The sequence below is a fragment of the Mobula hypostoma genome, chromosome 11, assembly GCF_963921235.1.
Source record: "Mobula hypostoma chromosome 11, sMobHyp1.1, whole genome shotgun sequence".
In the NCBI taxonomy this organism is placed as follows: domain Eukaryota; kingdom Metazoa; phylum Chordata; class Chondrichthyes; order Myliobatiformes; family Myliobatidae; genus Mobula; species Mobula hypostoma.
The window spans coordinates 47,256,351-47,274,819 of record NC_086107.1 but is presented as its reverse complement, the minus strand read 5'-3'; the positions used below and the strand labels follow the sequence as shown (position 1 = coordinate 47,274,819).

The 18,469-nt window shown below is 37.9% G+C and overlaps 1 protein-coding gene across 3 annotated transcripts in view; it reads left to right on the top strand.

Moving 5' to 3' along the window:
• Positions 1-18,469, top strand: part of ush1c (Usher syndrome 1C) — a 184,186-nt gene that overhangs the window by 80,811 nt on the left and 84,906 nt on the right. Inside the window, exons 14-15 of one of the 3 annotated variants that reach the window (XM_063061998.1) lie at positions 7,163-7,287; positions 17,071-17,144. In XM_063061998.1, coding sequence (XP_062918068.1) covers positions 7,163-7,287; positions 17,071-17,144 — 199 coding nt within the window. Of the gene's footprint in view, positions 1-7,162; positions 7,288-17,067; positions 17,145-18,469 lie in introns of all 3 variants that reach the window. The other 2 variants (XM_063061997.1, XM_063061999.1) reach the window with 2 other exon arrangements.

The window sequence follows — 18,469 nt, the reverse complement described above, 5'->3', positions numbered from 1 at the left end:
GTAAGAAATCTATTTACCTACTTGGGTGTAACAATTGCTAAGAATTATAAACACCTATTTAAAGAAAATTTTCTTACCTGATTGAATTATCTGAAAAGGGCACTATCACACTGGTTGCCCCTCTCTTTATCGCTGATTGGCTGAATTAATTCTATTAAAATTAATATCTTGCCTAAATTTATATACCTTTTTCAGGCCTTACCCGTTTTATTTCGAAGTTCTTTTTTGATTCTCTTAATTCTATCCTATCTTCTTACATATGGAAAAACAAACATTCTTGATTAAATAAAGTCCATTTTCAAAAAGCTAAAAAGAATGGAGGTTTAGCTTTACCAAACTCTAGGTTTTATTACTGGGCAGTCAATATATGAAATCTTACGTTTTGGTCGTATAATATTAACTGTGAGGACTGTCCAGTATGGGTCTCTTTAGAAGCTAACTCTGTTTTTAAAAAAAATGTATCATTTCTCTTCTTGGATCCTCACTTCCTTTATCTTTAAACAAACTAACTGACAATTTTGTAGTTAAACATCCTTTGAGGATCTGATTGCAATTTAGAAAATATTTTGGTTTATTGAGATTTTCTCTTTCTAGTCCCATCTTTTCTAATTGATTTTTTAAACCTTCCATGACCGATGTAGTTTTTAAAGAATGGGATAGATTAGGTATTACGTGCTCCCAGGATCTGTTTGTTGGAGAAAGTCTCTTTTCGTTTGAGCAATTGTCAGCTAAATATAGCTTACCAAAAATTCACTCTTTTCGATATCTATAAATTAGAGTCTTTCTGTGATCTCAGTTACATACATTTCCTATGAGTCCTGATAAGAACTTATTAGATGTAATTTCTAATTTGAAACCTTTTCATGGTGGTTCAATATCCAATATTTATAGTATGTTGTTGGGAATGAGAGAGGCTCCTTTAGACAAAATTAAAAGTGCCTGGGAAAAAGATATACAGATTTCAATTTCTGAGGAGACTTGGAATGAAATTTAAATTGGTTGACACTTAATCATTATGTGCTTGCCAATCCCTTATACAATTTAAAATGGTCCATAGGGCCCACATGCCCGAAGACAAGCTATCTCGTTTTTATCCAGATATATCTCCCTTTTGTGATAGATGTAACAATGGGGGGGCTTCACTAATTCATGTTTTGGACATGCCTGGATCTTGAAAAATACTGGAAGGAAATATTCCAAACTTTTTCTGTACTTTTTGAAGTAAATTTTAAGCCTAACCCTTTGACTGCCTTGTTTGGTATTACTGGAGAAAAAGGCATAACTTTGGAGACGTCCAATTTGCTTTTATTTCTCTTCTAGCTAGGAGGGCGTTGTTGCTTAAATGGAAGGATGTTGCTCTGCCTACTCACGCTCAATGGTTACGTGATGTTATGTCATGCTTAAATTTAGAGAAGATCTATTGTTCAATTTCTGATTCTAACCAAGACTTTCAAACATTGTGGGGACCATTTCTGAACTATTTTCAAAATCTTTGATTGGTGTTAAAGTACAGATGTTGGCTAATAACATAAATCACTACGTGATAAGGATTTTTTTCCATCTTTCTTTACCAAACAGCTTCGATCTTGGTAGGGGGTTTGGATTTTCTCTATAATAAAACTTCACATTTCAATATTACAATTTAATTTAATTTACCTGTTTGATTATGAATATGGGTACTGCAATTGCAAGTGTGACTTAAATATAATGTATTCTGTACTATTCTATCTTTTTGATTCATAATATATATCTTCATGTACTCTATATTCTTCAATGTGGAAATTAATAAAAATATTGAAACAGACACTACATTGATTGGCCTAATCTCAAATAATAATGAGGTGGCCTACAGGGAAGAAGTCATCTCACTGACACAGTGGTGTCAAGAAAGCAACCTCTCCCTCAATGTTGCAAAAACAAAGGAGCTGCTTGTGGATTACAGGAGGAATAGAGACAGGCTAACCCCTATTGACATCAATGGATCTGGGGTTGAGAGGGTTAACAGCTTTAAATTCCTTGGCAACCACATCACTGAGGACCTCACATGGTCTGTACACACCAGCTGTGTGGTAAAAGGGGCACACCAGCATCTCTTTCACCTCAGATAGTTGAGGAAGTTTGCTATGGGCCCCCAAATCCTAAGAACTTCCTACAAGTGCACAATTGAGAGCATCCTGACTGATTGCAGTAACTCCTGGTAAGGTACACCTCTCTTAATCACAGGACTCTGCAGAGAGTGGTGCGGACAGCCCAGCGCATCTGTAGTTGTGAACTTCCCATGATTCAGGACATTTACAAAGACAGGTATGAGAAAAGGGCCCAAAGGATCATTGTGGACCCGAGTCACCCCAACCACAATCTATTCCAGCTGCTACCACCAGGGAAACGGTACCGCAGCATAAAAGCCAGGATCAACAGGCTTCTTCCACCAGGCCATCAGACTGATTAACTCACACTGATCTGAGTGTATTTCTATGTTACATTGACTGTTCTATTTATTATAAATTACTATGATTGCACATTTAGACAGAGACATAACGTAAAGATTTTTACTCACGTATGTGAAAGATGTAAGAAATAAAGTCAATTCAATTCAATCACTTTCCTCGTCTTCATATTCCCCACTTTGGTGCTTTGTTACATTACTTTTGACAATTGCATCCCCCAAATTCTTTGTAGTCCCTAACTTGTTGAAGTAGTGAAATTATTTCATTTTCACTCCCGGGTGTTTCTGGCATCTCAAGCCCGAATGCAGTGAGCAAAACAGTCTGAATTGTCTTACTGTTTATTTCTGACCAACTATCACTGATGAACTGTATTGCCTATATAAGGCTAACCCTTGCACTCACTCCTTAGCTGTTGAAGGTGATGTCGGGTAGATTTTCTTCAACTGTTTTGAGACTGTAGTTCACAAACATTCTCTGATACAATGTCTTTAATTTTTTTTATGATTCCCACATCCATTGGCTGCACCAAGGATATTGTACTGACAGGCAGAAATTACAGCTGGATGTTTCTCAAATATTCTACATTAGGTTGTGCTGCACAATTGTCAACAAGCAGAAGAATTTTGCTGGATTTCCACTGTAGCACCAAATCTTAACTCATTCAAAGTAAATTTATTATCAAAATATGTATGCAGCATACCACCCTGAAATTTTCAAAGAAAAACATCAAACTCCCCTACATGCAAAAAAAAATCATGCAAACGGTAACAGAAAACATGAGCAAAAACACAGAATATAAAGCACAAATTCAAAAGGCATATTTCAGTTCACCTCAGGGTTCATTATCTGCGGGCTGCCCTGATTCAAAAATCGCCCAAAAGTAGCAAAAAGGAGCTACCAAAACTAGAACTCATCAGAAGCCTGAATTAGAGTCCAATTCTTCAAACCATGGTGATTAAGCCTTGCTCCGGCAGCATCAAGGGAGAGATAGATCACTTGAGCACAAGGACCTTCCCTAGAGAGCAGCAAGCAAGAGGGAGAGAGAGATCAGCACACACAAATACCCTCCACCTGCAGCAGCAGCAAGTGAGAGACTGGTAGACAGTACTGAACACTCACTCGCCCTCAGCACGTTTGATGATTTCAATCTTCCTTGGTGCTTTAATCAGCAAGATCAGTGAGAGATGGAGTCGATCATAGGCTCATGCCCGTCTCCTGGTTTCCTGGTCTCCCTGCTGCATGCTTTGCTGCCAGCCTCATGGAACCCCCTCAGAGACAGCAAAGCACCAGGTCACCCGATCGGCCCAAAAACACACCACCAGAATATAGATAACAGGCTCCAACAGTAGCAGAACTACGTCTGAAATAAAAAGAAAATATAAAAGAAGTGAAAGGAGTTGCTTCATGAACCTTCTTGAGGATAGTTCTTTAGATTGTGATGAACAGTAAAGAAAATACCTTAGATAGTGATGAACAGTAAAGAAAATTCCTTAGATAGTGATGAATGGTAAAGAAAATTCCTTAGATAGTGATGAATTAATTAATTAGCTACATAATTAAAACTAGTCCATTACGTGGGTAATGTGCTAATACTCAGCGAAAAAAACGTTAGTTTAGCTGCTATGCCGCTTTCTGCCAGTGAGTGTGAGAAATACTTGTTAAAAAGTACAAATCTTATATAAAAAAGTATTATTTAAAAAACAGTGGTTTCTAACATTACCTTCATAATTTCATTTATGGGATGTTCCCAGTTGTCCCTCGCACAATTCCCATTCTTCTTGCTGATATATCAAGCTTGCAATTGTAGATTCTAGCATTCCAGTTAGGTGATTGCTTTTAAATTGGTCCAGTAGAATAATTTTTTTTTGCTTAATTTCAAGTGTTTTTGTAGCATCTTGGCAAAAATCTGAAAAAGAAATTTAAAATCAAAATTAAAAAAAAAACAAAATTATCAAAAAAAATTTGATGCTTTTTAAGGTAGTATCCGTTGGCCCAAATCGGTAACATAACATAAGCATTTGCAACTAAAGCAACCATCAGCTCTAAGCATGGTGTAATGTCTAATGGCCACACAAATGCACATAACTGACCAACTCTTGCCCCAATTAAACAGCATAGCGTCCCAAATAACCAAAAGGAATCCTGGCTATTTTCTCAATTTGTTTTTGTTCTCTTAAGAGTTGTCCCAAATAAGTGGATACATGAATTAACCTATGGTCCAATTACCCAGAATCCACAGTATATAATTTTTAAATAAGGGCACTAAAACTATACGCAATGCACCAGCTGTAGCTTGTACACCTGACATCCTGCTGCCTCCTTCACGTCATTATTATAAATAATTGAGAGCCAAGTCAAGTTATATCCTTTTAGCATGATTAAAACTTAACTATTTTGACTTTTTCTTCTATACAACATCCAGACTTCAAAAAATTACATTGTATTTTCCCAAATGGTCTTACTTTGTGCACTAGCCTTTTATATTATACTTTGACAAATGTCTTCTAAAAATCAAAATATTCTATGTCTACTGATTCACCAGTATCAACTCTGCTTGGTACATCCTTAAAGAACTCTAGGGCATTTGTCAAACATAGTTTATCTTTTGTGAAAGCAAAATGACTAGGTTTGACTGCATTAATCTTCTCTAAATGACTAACTATTTCTTCCTTGATTTTAGACTGCAGCATTTTGTCAACAGCAGATATTAAGCTAACAGGCCTTTCAATACTCACTTTTCATCTTCCTCCCTTCTTGAACAAAGGGTCATATTGGCAGTTTTTCAAACCATTGGTATTTTGCAAGTACCCAGTAAGTTTGGAAAACCTCAACCAATAGATTTCCTTATCTTTGCTGTTGACCCTTCATCAGCCGATCTAGGTGACACAACTCTTAATTAATTGAAGCTCGCACTTTATTGTCTATACACAAACAACAATGCAACTATGTTGAATCCAGGCTAACAACTTAAAACATGAATTCTGCTGTTCCTTCTGTACCAGTACTCACTCAAACCACTTCTCCAATTTGTATCACTGAAATAGAAGATCACCTGTTGGCTCGTTAATTGATCCTTCTCCCAGATCTTGACATGAGGGCTCTTCTTCGCAATAGTTAGTCCCTGGAATACACATCCCTTTGCATTTGAAACTCTTCATTCTTATATTCTTCCCTCATCAGTTCAAATGTTGCATTTTGATCTCATTTGCTGAAGGTCATCTGACTGACCTGTGTTGGATTCCCTTTGGATATAGTTTAAGGACTACACAACTTTGAGCACTAGGTGACTTTGTTTGTTCTATTTTACTCTGGTTCAGACCAGTCAGACTGGGTCACCTGGACACTGGGCCAAGCTAATAAGATTACTTCCGCAAACCTGCCATTGTACACAAATACTGCTTATCTGAGAATACTCTCAGGTTTAGTAGAAACTCCTCGTGTCCTTGTTCAATTGCTCTGATTAAGTTATCCCACAGCAAGAATTAGTTCATCAAACAGTTCCCAAAATGGAGGCTACAGAACAGTGTCACAAAATGGCAGCCTCCATTCATTCAAGCACATGACAAGGACAAAGCCATTTAGTTTGTCTACTTCCACTGTCTTTCACCCATTTGAGTTCAATGCTTCCTTCCATATTTTAATTCCTTAATTGTCAACACTGTGGTTATTTCTTCCAAGATCATTGAGTGCTGCCCATTAAAACCTAACCATCTCTCTGCTTTTAGTGCCATTAGTTCATTTAATACCTTATTACTCCTTACATTGTACTTTTAAAAGCCAGTTGGACAGGCACAAGGATAAAAAAACATTTTGAATTTGTGGGCCAGATGCTGTAAATGGGGCTGGCTTGGAGGGCATTTTGGTTGGCATGGGCCAGTTGGGCACAGGGCTTCTTTTTGTGCTGTATGACCCTACTTTAGACATGATACTGTTGTTCAATTTTACGGTTCAAAAATGGCTGATGTTTGGAGGCAGATGGGTATGGAACATGCACAAGCTTCTGAGAAACAACGTGCAAGAGGCAGCCTTCTTACGGAAAGGGGACATTTAAAAGGAAATTGCCAAGAACATATAAGAGTCATGATTGCAACATGAATGACTGGGATTCAGCATGCAACCAAGAACCCCTTGCTAGTGTTAATGCAAAATCTCTTTGACCAACTGTTCCACACTTAACCAGTTGTGATTTTTTTTTTGTTGTTGGCTTTTTCAATGTAAATGTAAGTATAGCTTACCTCAGAAGAAAGCCTGAAAGTGCCTTGATTTCACAATGTGTGAGTCACCTCAGCTTTGTCTCTGAGAGCATTGCAGATGCTTGTGTTCTTTTGTTCCTTGATGACCATGTAGCAAATAAACAAGATCTATATGCTATTACATGGTACTGCAAATAGATAGGATATATATTCTTATCTAATAACCAGTACCCATATTGAGCAAAAGCATTCCGGATAGAGTTACAAAATGAAAGTAAACTATTAACAACGCATCATTATTCTCTGGTGCACAAGTACATAGAGTCTGTTGTCAGTAAAATAGTTAAGGATTAAATTTAATTTGATTATCCTGAATAATGTGAAAACCATTACAATAATTGGCATACTTTATCTTGTATAATGACTTTTCCTGCTTATTTGAAAGCAAAGAAACTCAAGGTTATGCAAAATGCAATATTTTTTCTTCTCATTATTGAGTAATGTTATTGGAATTGCTCACAGGATAGAAGCACAAGAACAGAAGTTCAAAAAGGAATGGGATGAAGACTGGGGACAACATGAACAGCCCAAGAGTTCAATGTTAGTAGCTGCTGATGTAATTCCACAACCTCCATCAAAAAGTGAAAGTAAGATATTTTTACAAAATTTCCCTATCATATTATTCAGAGTATATTGCATATATCTCTTTTTGATATGCCTTATATTCACTTAAGTGTGAAAATCTAACTTCTACCCTAATATAATAATAGTCCGCCAGTAACATTAACACAATTTAATGCTTATTCTTCAGTTTCATATTTGTAAATGTTGTAAGGAATCTGAAGGTTTCAGAAAATGTGGAAAATCACTAGTTGCTGGTTTGTCAGAATTAAGTCATGTTCAGTAGTATTATCAAGTAGTCAATTGCATAGCTGTACATCAACGAGATTACTTCAATTTGTTGTTCTCGGACAAAGAATGCATTGTAGTTTACACCAGGCACTGAAGCAGGAAAGGAAGAATTTAATGCTATATTTATGTTACTAAGCATCTCCAAGATTGATTTCCTTTCTGGGGTCTTCTCCAAAGCCAAGATGACATTCATAAATCTTAGTATTATTAGAATATAAAAATGAGCTGCAGAATCAGTTTGGCCAAAAAGCAGACAGAATAGCAGCCAGGAGCATCCATTTCCTCTTCAGAACTCATGGCAGTTTGTTCACTTGCCAGACTTCTTGTAAACTGCAGCATTGAATATAACATCAACGTGCAGCATTGCGATAAAATAAATTATTGGATTAATGCATTGAATCTAATGCGGATCATTTTGGTAGCCAAGATGTGAGGATTTCAGAAATATTGAATTTTATTATTTGTTTTTCAAAGCAGAACTGAAATATAATACATATTAATTATATAACATTAATTATAATATATAATTATATTCATCAAAGTAGGGAAGGCAGAGGAAAGGGGCAGAGTTGATAAAAGAAACTTCAAACTGAATCTCACTAAACTGTGACACTAGTTTATAGTTCATAGGAATTAAAGGCTTTCTCTACAAGAGGGATGAATTGCACCTTCACTGAAGATGAACCAATATCCTGGCCAAGAGGTTCACTGTTGCTACTTGAGAGGGTTTAAATTTGATTTACATGGGGATGGGAATCCGAGCACTTGATCAGAAATTGGAGGATCTGAGAGGAAGGTAGCTGCCATGACTTGGAAAAAACGGGCAGGAGCAAGGTAATAGATGCAATGAGATGGACAGTTTGAAGTATGTGCATTTTAATACAGGGATTACTATGGCTCAGAGTGATAAACTTAGCACTTCGATCAGTACAGGGAACTATGATGATCTGGCCATAAAGAGACTTGGCTGAAAGAGGGACAGGAATGGATAATTAATGTTCCTCGGTTTTGACATTTTAGAAAAGATTGAGAAAGAGGTAGAAGGATTGGGAGGGGGTGAGTTGTGTTGATGATTGGGGGCAATATCACAGAGGGGATAATAGAACACTCATCCATTGAGTCTATATGGACTGAATTCAAAAATAGGAAAGATGAGATCACTCTTTTGGAATTATACTACAGACACTTCTACCCTCAACACCCCCAATAGCCCACCAGGACATTGAGGAACAGATATGCAGACATATTAGAGGAAATGTAGAGCCATAAGGTTATTGTAGTGGATGACTTCAAATTACCTAATCTAGAGTGGGACCCCTGAAGTTTAAGAGGTTGAGTGCATCTTGGAGGGTTTCTTAAATCAATATGTAGATAATCTAACGTTGAAATTGCACAAGGCATTGGTAAGGCCAAAGATGGAGTATTGTGTACAGTTCTGGTCACCGAATTATAGGAAAGATGTCAACAAAATAGAGAGGGTACAGAGAAGATTTACTAGAATGTTACCTGGGTTTTATCACCAAAATTACAGAGAAAGGTTGAACAAGTTGGGTCTTTATTCTTTGGAGCGCAGAAGGTTGAGGGGGACTTGATAGAGGTTTTTTAAATTATGAGGGGGATAAATAGAGTTGACGTGGATAGGCTTTTTCCATTGAGAGTGGAGGAGATTCAAACAAGAGGTTATGAGTTGAGAGTTAAAGGGCAAAAGTTTAGGGGTAATATGAGGGGGAACTTCTTTACTCAGAGAATGGTAGGTGTGTAGAACGAGCTTCCAGCAGAAGTGGTTGAGGCAGGTTTGATGTTGTCATTTAAAGTTAAATTGGATACCTATATGGACAGGAAAGGAATGGAAGGTTACGGGCTGAGTGCAGGTCAGTGGGACTAGGTAAGAGTAAGAGTTCGGCACGGACTAGAAGGGCCCAGATGGCCTGTTTCTGTGCTGTAGTTGTTAAATGGTTATATAAGAGGGTCCATACTGTACCTGATAATTGATCTTTCTGTGGGAGAACAGGTAGGGAATAGTGATCATAACTCCTCAAGTTTTAATATGGCTATAGATGAGGAGAAGTACTACCTTATAGGAGAGTATTAAATTGTAGCAGGGAAATTATGAGAGTATGAGGCAGAAACTTTCTTTCAGTTGGTGTGGTCTTTCATTGATTCTAATATGTTATCCTATTATGGATTTATTGAATATGCCCACAAGTAAATTAGGATTGTACATGGCGATATACTGTACATCTACCTTGATAATAAATTTACTTTGAACTTTGAACCAGGGAGAGTTAATTGGGAACAGGTGTTTCGGGGTAAATGCACATCTGATAGGTGGAGTGTGTTTAAAAACCAACTACACAGAGTATAGGACAGGCACGTTTCAGGAAAAAGGGCAAGGACAGCAAGTTAAAGGAACCTGGTATGTCAAGAGAGGTAGTGAGTTAAGTTAAGAAGGAAAAGGAAACATAAGATTTAGAAAGCTAAAGTCAACTAGAGCCCTTGATGATTATTAAAAAAAACAGCTGGAACAAGACTCATGAAGGGAATTAGGAAAGCCATTAAAGGCCATAAAAAGTCTCTGGCAAGTAGGATTAACGAGAATCCCAACGCATACTCTGCATACATCAAGAGCAAGAGAATAACTAGGAAACAGGAATATAGGAGGGAATGTGTGCTTGGAGGCAGAGCATGTAGGTGAGGTCCTAAATGAGTACTTTGCATCAGTACTTACAATGGAAGGACGTAGATGATAGGGAGATATGTGTAGAGTATGCTAATCTAATAGGGTGTTTTGAGATAAAGCTGATAATTTTGGTCTTCGAAAGAATAGTTGGGTGGATGTCCCCAAGGCCAGATGACATATACACCAGGTTAATCAGATGCAAAAAATGAGATTTCTTGGACCTTGACCAGCATCTTTGTGTCCCAGAAGCCTAGTGATTAGTTGATGTTGTTCTGATATTCAAGAAAGGAAATGGGAATAATCCTGGAAGCAGTCTTACATCAGTGGTAGGGAAGTTACTAGAGATAGTACTTTTGAGCATTTGGGAAAAAAAATGGCATAATTAGGACAGTCAGTGATGTCTTCTGTGGGGCAAGTCATGTCTTACTAACTTGAGTGAGTTTTCAAGGGAGTGACAGGTGATTGATGAGGCTAGAGCTGCAGTATATATGGATTTTAGTAAGGTATTTGACAAAGTCCCTCATAGGATGCTCACCAAGAAGGTTAATGGTGAATTGACTATTTGGATTCTGAACTGGCTTGCTGATATGAGATAGAGGGTGTCGCTCAATGTGACTTAATCTGTCTGACTAGTATTGTTCCGCAGGGATCTGCACTGGGATTTCTGCTGTGTGTGATATATATATATAACTGAGCAGGATGACAATGTAGATGGGTTAGTAAGTTTGCAGGTGAAACAAAGTTTGGTAGTGGTGCCAATAACATAGAACACTGGCAAAGGATACTACAGGATATTAATCAATTGCAGATGTGGGTGCAGAAATGACAATGTTGTACTTTGGGACATCAACTCTAAGAGACAGTACATCATTAATGGAATGATCCTGAACAGTGTTGACGCACAGTGAGATATGGGATCAAAGTCTACAACTATGTAAAAGTGGGTTCACAAGTTGATAGAGGGTGCAGATGACAAATGGCATGCTTGCCTTTACTACTCGAATAATTTTGTCATGAGTTGGGAAGTTTTGTTGTGGCTTTATAAAATTCTAGCTAAGCCCCATCTGGAGTATTGCATTCAGTTCTGGTCACACCTTATGGGAAAGATGTTGAAGCTTTGGATAGGGTACAGAAGGGGTTTAACGGGATACTGCCTGGATTTAGAGGGCATGCATTATAAGGAGAAGTTAGACAAACCTGGGCTGTTTTCCTTTGAGCGGCAGAGGCTGAGGGGAAATATGCTGGAGGTTTATAAGGATATGAGAGGCAAAGGCAGAAAAAACAGATAGTATGTTTTTCCCAGGGTGAAACGTTTAATACCAGTGCGCATGCATTATAGATGAGAGGTGAATAAGTTCAAAGGGTATGTGCAGGGCAGGTTTTTAACACAGATAGTGTGTGCCTGGATTGCTCTGCCTGTAGTGGTAGTGGCAGCAGTTATGATAGAGACTCTCATGAATGTGCAGGAGATGGAGGATATGGGCATTGAGTTGGCAGAAGAGATTAGTTCAGTTGGGAATTTAATTACTACAGCTTGAGCATCCCTTATTCAAAATGCCTGGGGCCGGAAGTGTTTTGAATTTTGGATTTTTTCAGATTTAGGAATATTTGCATCTATATAATGGATACCTTGGGGATGGGACCCAAGTCTAAACATGAAATTCTCTTACATTGCATATACAGATATACAGTATATCCACGTATATCTGCACATACACCTTGGAGGTATATATATAAAATATACTGTACACACCCTGAAGGCTGTCTGGCATCACTATTGTTCTGACTCTGAATTTATCTGCTGCCAGTATGAAGTCTTTGTCTTCACTTGTTCATCACACATATGTACTGATGCGGTCATTCAGCATGTTAGATGTTCATCAGCGATGATTTTGGTAAATTCATCCACGAACTTCACTGCTGCTTCCTGATCAGTAGACAATTTATCACTACAAATCATTAAAAATTGAATGCCATGCCTTTTCTTAAATTTCTGCAACCAGCCTGCTGTATATTCACAATTACCTTCAATTTCCAGTACGTCGTGTTAGATCTTAGCTTGTTTCATGATCAGCATACTGTTAAGTGGCAAATGTGCACTCCAATGCTGACGAATCCACTCTTTCAATAACTTGGATCTTCACTTTGCTCTTTATGGAGTGTTCTTATATTTTTCATTAACTTCTGGTCATTACAGATGTGAGGTCTTTTCTCAGAATTGTCTGTGGTGCGCAGAGGTTTGCGCATCACCTGGGAACCTTTCCAGCACCTTGTGGAATTCTCCATTTGTGACGTCATGTCAGTGCTCAAAAAAAAATTCGGATTTCAGCGGTTTTCGGATTTTGAAATTTCGGATAAAAGATGCTCAACCTGTAATGCAATTAGTTCGGAACAACATTGTGATCAGAGTGGCTGTTCCTGCGCTGTACCATTCCCGTGTCTTATGTTTCTTTGTGTTTACTATCAAAGTGGCAAAAATTATCAGAACAACAATGGTGCAGCTAGTAACACTGCTGCTACCCAAATCTAGCCGATAAATAAAAATTCAGACACCGGACAGTAAATTTTTTTGAAACTGTTGTTTCCTCAGAATTTTTATTCTTTTGTTATGATAGACCACTTGAAGCTGAACATTAATATTATTTTAGACTTCTTGTATCATGAATGAATTTGGAGAAAAAAGAAATTAGCTTTTATTCACTATAATGCTTTTAATTACATAATAGTGCTGATGCTTTGCAATAGTTCAACTAAGCTAAAAATGTTTTGTTGATGATTTTTATTTGTACTCGGTTTCTGATACTTCTTGCTTAAGTATCCAACAATCATCAGCCAGCATTGATGGATTCCATTTGCCCTGATACCATTTCTCCATAACCACAATGTCCTGGTGAAACCTTTCACTATGCCTGTCACTGACAGTGCCAAGATTTGCAGGGAAGAAGTCTAAATGGGAATGCAGAAAATGAATCTTCAGTGACATGTTGCGCTTCTTTGTTTTGTATGTTTGAAGCATGTCGTCAAACAGCTGCATGTAGTTTGGTGCTCTGTAGTTACCAGGAAATTTTTCAACAACATCCTTGAATGCCTTCCATGTGGTTTTCTCTGGTCCCACTAGAAGTTCTTCAAATTGCTTGACATTGATGATCTGTTTGATTTGTGGACCAACAAAAATACCCTCCTTAATCTTGGCATCAGCTATTCTCACATGAATTATGAATTGAGAACATAAAGATAGGCAATTTCAAAGAAATGGAGTGTGATAGGGAAATTTCATGATTTTCATGATCAGCAGCCCAAAAGCGTTCAGGAAGTAATGTCTTTGTTGTTCACCCTTACTGAGTAAAACTTCAGTCTATTCTAAATCTCTTTCTCTGTGTATTTCCTCAAAAAGGTTCCTTCCAGTTGCATTTGATAATTTTACATTATATATTAAAGTTCAAAGTAGATGTATTATCAAAGTACATTTATTTCACCATATACAACCTTGAGATTCATTTTCTTGTGGAGATTCACAGTAAATACAAGAAACACAATAGAATCAATGAACACAACAGGAAGGGCAAACAACCAGAACGCAAAAGACAACAAACTGTGTAAATGCAAAACAAGTGAAAATAATAATTATTAATAATAAATAAATAAGAAATAAATATTGTGAAAATGAGATGTGGAATCCTTAAAAAGTTAGTCCAGAGGTTATGGGAACAGTTGAGTGAAAGGGTGAGTGATGTTTCAAGAGCCTGATGGTTGTGGCGTAATAACTAACTTGAACGTGGTGGTGTGGGCCCTGAGGCTTCTGTACCTTCCTCCTGATAGCAGCAGTGAGAAGAGAGCATGGCCTTGGATGGTATTGGTCCTGCTGCTTTTCTGCAACAGTTCTCTGTGTAGCTGTGCTCAGTGATGGGGAGGGCTTTATATGTGAGGTACTGGGCTGTATCCACTACTTTTTGTGGGCTTTTTTTCTGTTCAAGGCCATCGGTGATTCCATACCAGGCCGTGATGCAACCATAACTCTCTACTGCACATCTATAGGAGATTATCAGTGTTTTGGATAACATGTGAAATCTTCACAAACTTCTAAGAAACTGGAGGTTCTTTGTAGTGGCACTCACTCATGCTGGATCCAGCACAGATCCTCAGAAATGATGACACCGAGGAACTTAAAGTCAACTTGCAATCTCCCAATGAGGACTGGCTCATAGACTTCCGGTTTCCTCCTCCTGAAGTCAATTACCCACTCCTTGGTCTTGAAACACTGACTGAGATATTGTTACGGCACCACTCAGCCAGATTTTCAGTCTCCCTCCTGTATGCTGATTCATCACGAATTTTGATTTGGCCTACAACAGTGGTGTCATCAGCAAACTTGAAAATGGCATTGGAGATGTACTTAGCCTTTGCTTTATAAGTATAAAACAAGTAGAGCTGGGGCGGGATGGGGGGGGGAGGGCTAATCACACATCTTTGTGGTGCAGCTGTGTTGATTGAGATTGTTGAGGAGATGTTGTTGCCAATCCAAACTGACTGGGGTCCGCATGTGAGGAAATCCAGAATCCAGTTGCACAAGGAGCTATTGAGGCCAAGGTCTTGAAGCCTATTTATCAGTTTTGAAAGAATGGTTGTATTGAATGCCGAGCTGTAGTCAATGACGAGCATCCTGATCTAAGTATCTTCACTGTCCAGATGTTTCAGGGTTGAGTGAAGAGCCAATGAAATGGCATCTGCTGTTGACCTGTTTTGACTGTAGGCAAATTAGAGCGGATCCAAATCACTTCTCAGGCAGGAGCTGATCTGTTTCATTACCCAACCTCTCAAAGCACTTCATCACAGTGGAACTAAATGCCGCTAGACAATGGGCACTGAGTCACGTTACCCATGTTCTTCTTGAGCACCAGTATATTTGAAGTCGGTGGTTACCTCAGACTGTTCTCAATGAAGTGAGAGTTAAGGATCTTTATCGATGACCACTCCAGCCAGTTGATCAGCCCAGGCCTTTAGTACTTGGCCAGGTATCCTGTCTGGGCTGGATGCTTTCTGTGGGTTCAGCCTCCTGAAGGATGCTGTCGTGTTGGCCTCAGAGACGGAAATCGCAGAGTGTTTGGGGGGCTTTTCAGAAACAGAATCACCAGCATGCATCATGAAATTTGTGGGTGTTTGTGAAGGTGCCTCCATGCTTTAATGGTCAGAGCGAGCATAAAAGGTATTGAACTCATCTGGAAGCAAAACCTTGTTTTCACCTATGTCACTTGGTTTCGCCACAGAATTTGAGCATCCTTCAGTTATTCAAATTTGTTTTGGAAATGCCACCTCACATGTGAGATGGCTTTCCAGAGATCGTACTTAGACTTCTTGTATTTTGCTTGATCGCCAGACCTGAATGCCACTCATCTGGCCCTCAGCAGTAGGTGGACCTCATGGTTCATCCAGGGCTTCAGGTTGGAGAAGACTCTGAATGATTCTGTGGGGACACACTCGTCTGTGACTGTTTTTATGATGTCTGTGACAACCGTAGTGTATGCGTTCAGATCCTCTGATATATGTTCTGTTTGGGAGGGTAGGCTGCAGTGCCCAGGTGGGAGGAATTACATATGGATTGTACTTGTCACTTTCTGATAAATGACATCCTAGGAAGGGATGACAACCAAGAACATGTGATTTAATTTCCCTTTTATTGACCAAAGAATGTGTAGTCTCTTGTGTCTGACTCTCAATCACTGATATAGCAAGAAGGAAAATGAATATCTTATGTTTTATTTACTGAGCAATTTCTAACATAAGAATATTCTGGGCACCTTAAAAGTTTAAAACATTTATTAATATTTTGAATTCATTTCCTTGCAATAAAAATATTAATGTGAAATATGTGAGATATTTTGCCAGTCATGGTCTCAGTATTTAACTCTTCTAGAATATATGCTTCTTACCTTTTTAAAACAATATCTATAAATGGCAGAAGCAAATCATACTTTTTGTGAAGCTGTTATATTTTTAAATGAGAACTGTATTTGTCTATTTTTAAACTGCTAATTGTATCTTGATCATTTACCCTGAATTGATAGAGATCTGTGTTTGTGCATCATACATAAAGAAACATTGTCTGGTTTATTTAAAATCAATGCACTAAGGATAAACTGGGAGAAAAAAAATCAATGTTTGTTATGGTAATTAATCTGAAGAAAATAGCATTGTTAAGCATCATCCTAGAATATAATTTTGCTCAGGATCTTATTTTTAGAGCACAACAATTCCATTTAATTTCATATTTCACACTGCACTCTGGAATTTTCTTTCAATTTCATAATGGTGTCCAGCCTGAGTGATTTCACAAAATAGAGTCACGAAGTATTGACTATGAAACTGCAACCATACAATAGGTTCTGGAACATAGAAATTATACCTTCTAATAAGAAAGAATAAAAATGCTTTTATAAATTGCTTCGTGACTTATTTGTATAACATACTGAATGGAAAGTGTGATAATCTTATTTCTATGCACCTAGATGCTGAGGTAATTGGAAAAGTGCTGAATTTCTATACTGTTAATTTGTAAAGGTATATGAAACCACAATGCAACCAACAATAAACAATTGATGGAAAAACAGATCACAAATTATCTCTGACTAACATTAGATGTGTTTTTGCAAAGAAAATAATGGAGTAAAATATTATTATTGGATGTATGTTGTACTTTATTACCATGTTTTACTTGACTAGAAATGAGATCAAACATGCAGATTTCTGTAACATTTCTAAAGCCATCATTGACTCAGGAGAAGCAGAATATAAATGTTAAACAACATTTTCTTTTACTTCCATTACTTTTCTTTCCCAGAAGACAAAAAGACAGATGATTATCTTCAATTAATGGATGAATTGACAGAACCAACTACGGAGCTGATAAAGGATCAGGTTTGCCAGAGAATTTTATAGCTGAGGGTCTGAGTTTGTGTGCTATATTCAAATTCCACCTGTCAATCAAAAAAGGAGGGTTAGATTAAGCCGGATCGCCAGGTGTGACAGACTCAAGAAGCTTTTTTTTTTGTTTCAATGATGTCCAGTTACTAACTCATTTTTATGCAAAGTTAATATTGGAATTAGTTTATTCTTGTTACATGTACTTTGGTGTTGTAAAAAGTTTGTCTTGAACACTGTTCATATAGACTAATTCATTACTGCAGTGCATCGAGGTAGTACAGGGTTAGCAATACAAAATAAGGTGTAACAGCTGCAGAGAAAGTAAGACAGTAAGATGAAAGATATTAACAAGTAGATTGTGAGGTCAAGATTCCATTTTATCATACAAAGGAACCATTCAGTAATCTTATAACTGCAAGGTAAAAGCTGTCCTTGAGTACAGTGGTATGTGAAATGAGGCTTTTATATCTCTTTGCAGACGCAAGAGGGGAAAAGAGAGAACGTGCAGGGTGGATGGAGTTTTTGATGATGCTGGCTGCTTTACTCAGGCAATGAGAAGTATAGATAGAGACCATAGAGGGGAGGCTGGCTTTTGAGATGTGCTGAGCTGTGTCCACAACTCTCTGCAGTTTCTTGCAGTCATGGTCAGAGCTGTTGCCATAGCAAACCCTGATTAATCCATATAGGATGCTTTCTATGGTGCATCAGTAAAAATTGTTAAGAGTCAATGGAGACATGCCATTTATATTTAGCTTCCTGAGGAAGTAGAGAGGTTGATGAGCCTCTCTTGAGTGTGACGTTTTACGTGGTTGGACTGGGACAGACTAATGGTGATGTTCACTCCCAGGAACTTGAAGTTCTCAACTCTTCCAGTGTCGATATGGGCAGCACCACGTGCACTGCCCCCTGTCCTGAAATCAATCTCCGGCTCTTTAATTTCACTGACATTAATGGAAAGATTACTGTCTTGATACTATGTTACTAGGCTCTTTATGTTCTAGCAATCAAAATGTCCTTGAATGTGCATTAACTTATATTTACAAATACTTAAGGTATTTTATAATGCGGCAATCATTAATTATTGAGTTTGCAATTTTAGTTATTATCATAGTTTACAAGACACAGATCTTCATGTTTGTGAAAAATCCTAATGTTCCACCCAGAACTGTTGGGATTTCCCTGCATGAGTGTCACCAATTTTGTGTTCCCACACGAGCTTATTTGGGATTGTGAAATTTTCATACTTGCTGCTCTTTCCTATTGGTGATCTCCTGACTACACTCTAACACTGACTCCAGTAGCACGATACAAAGGTACAT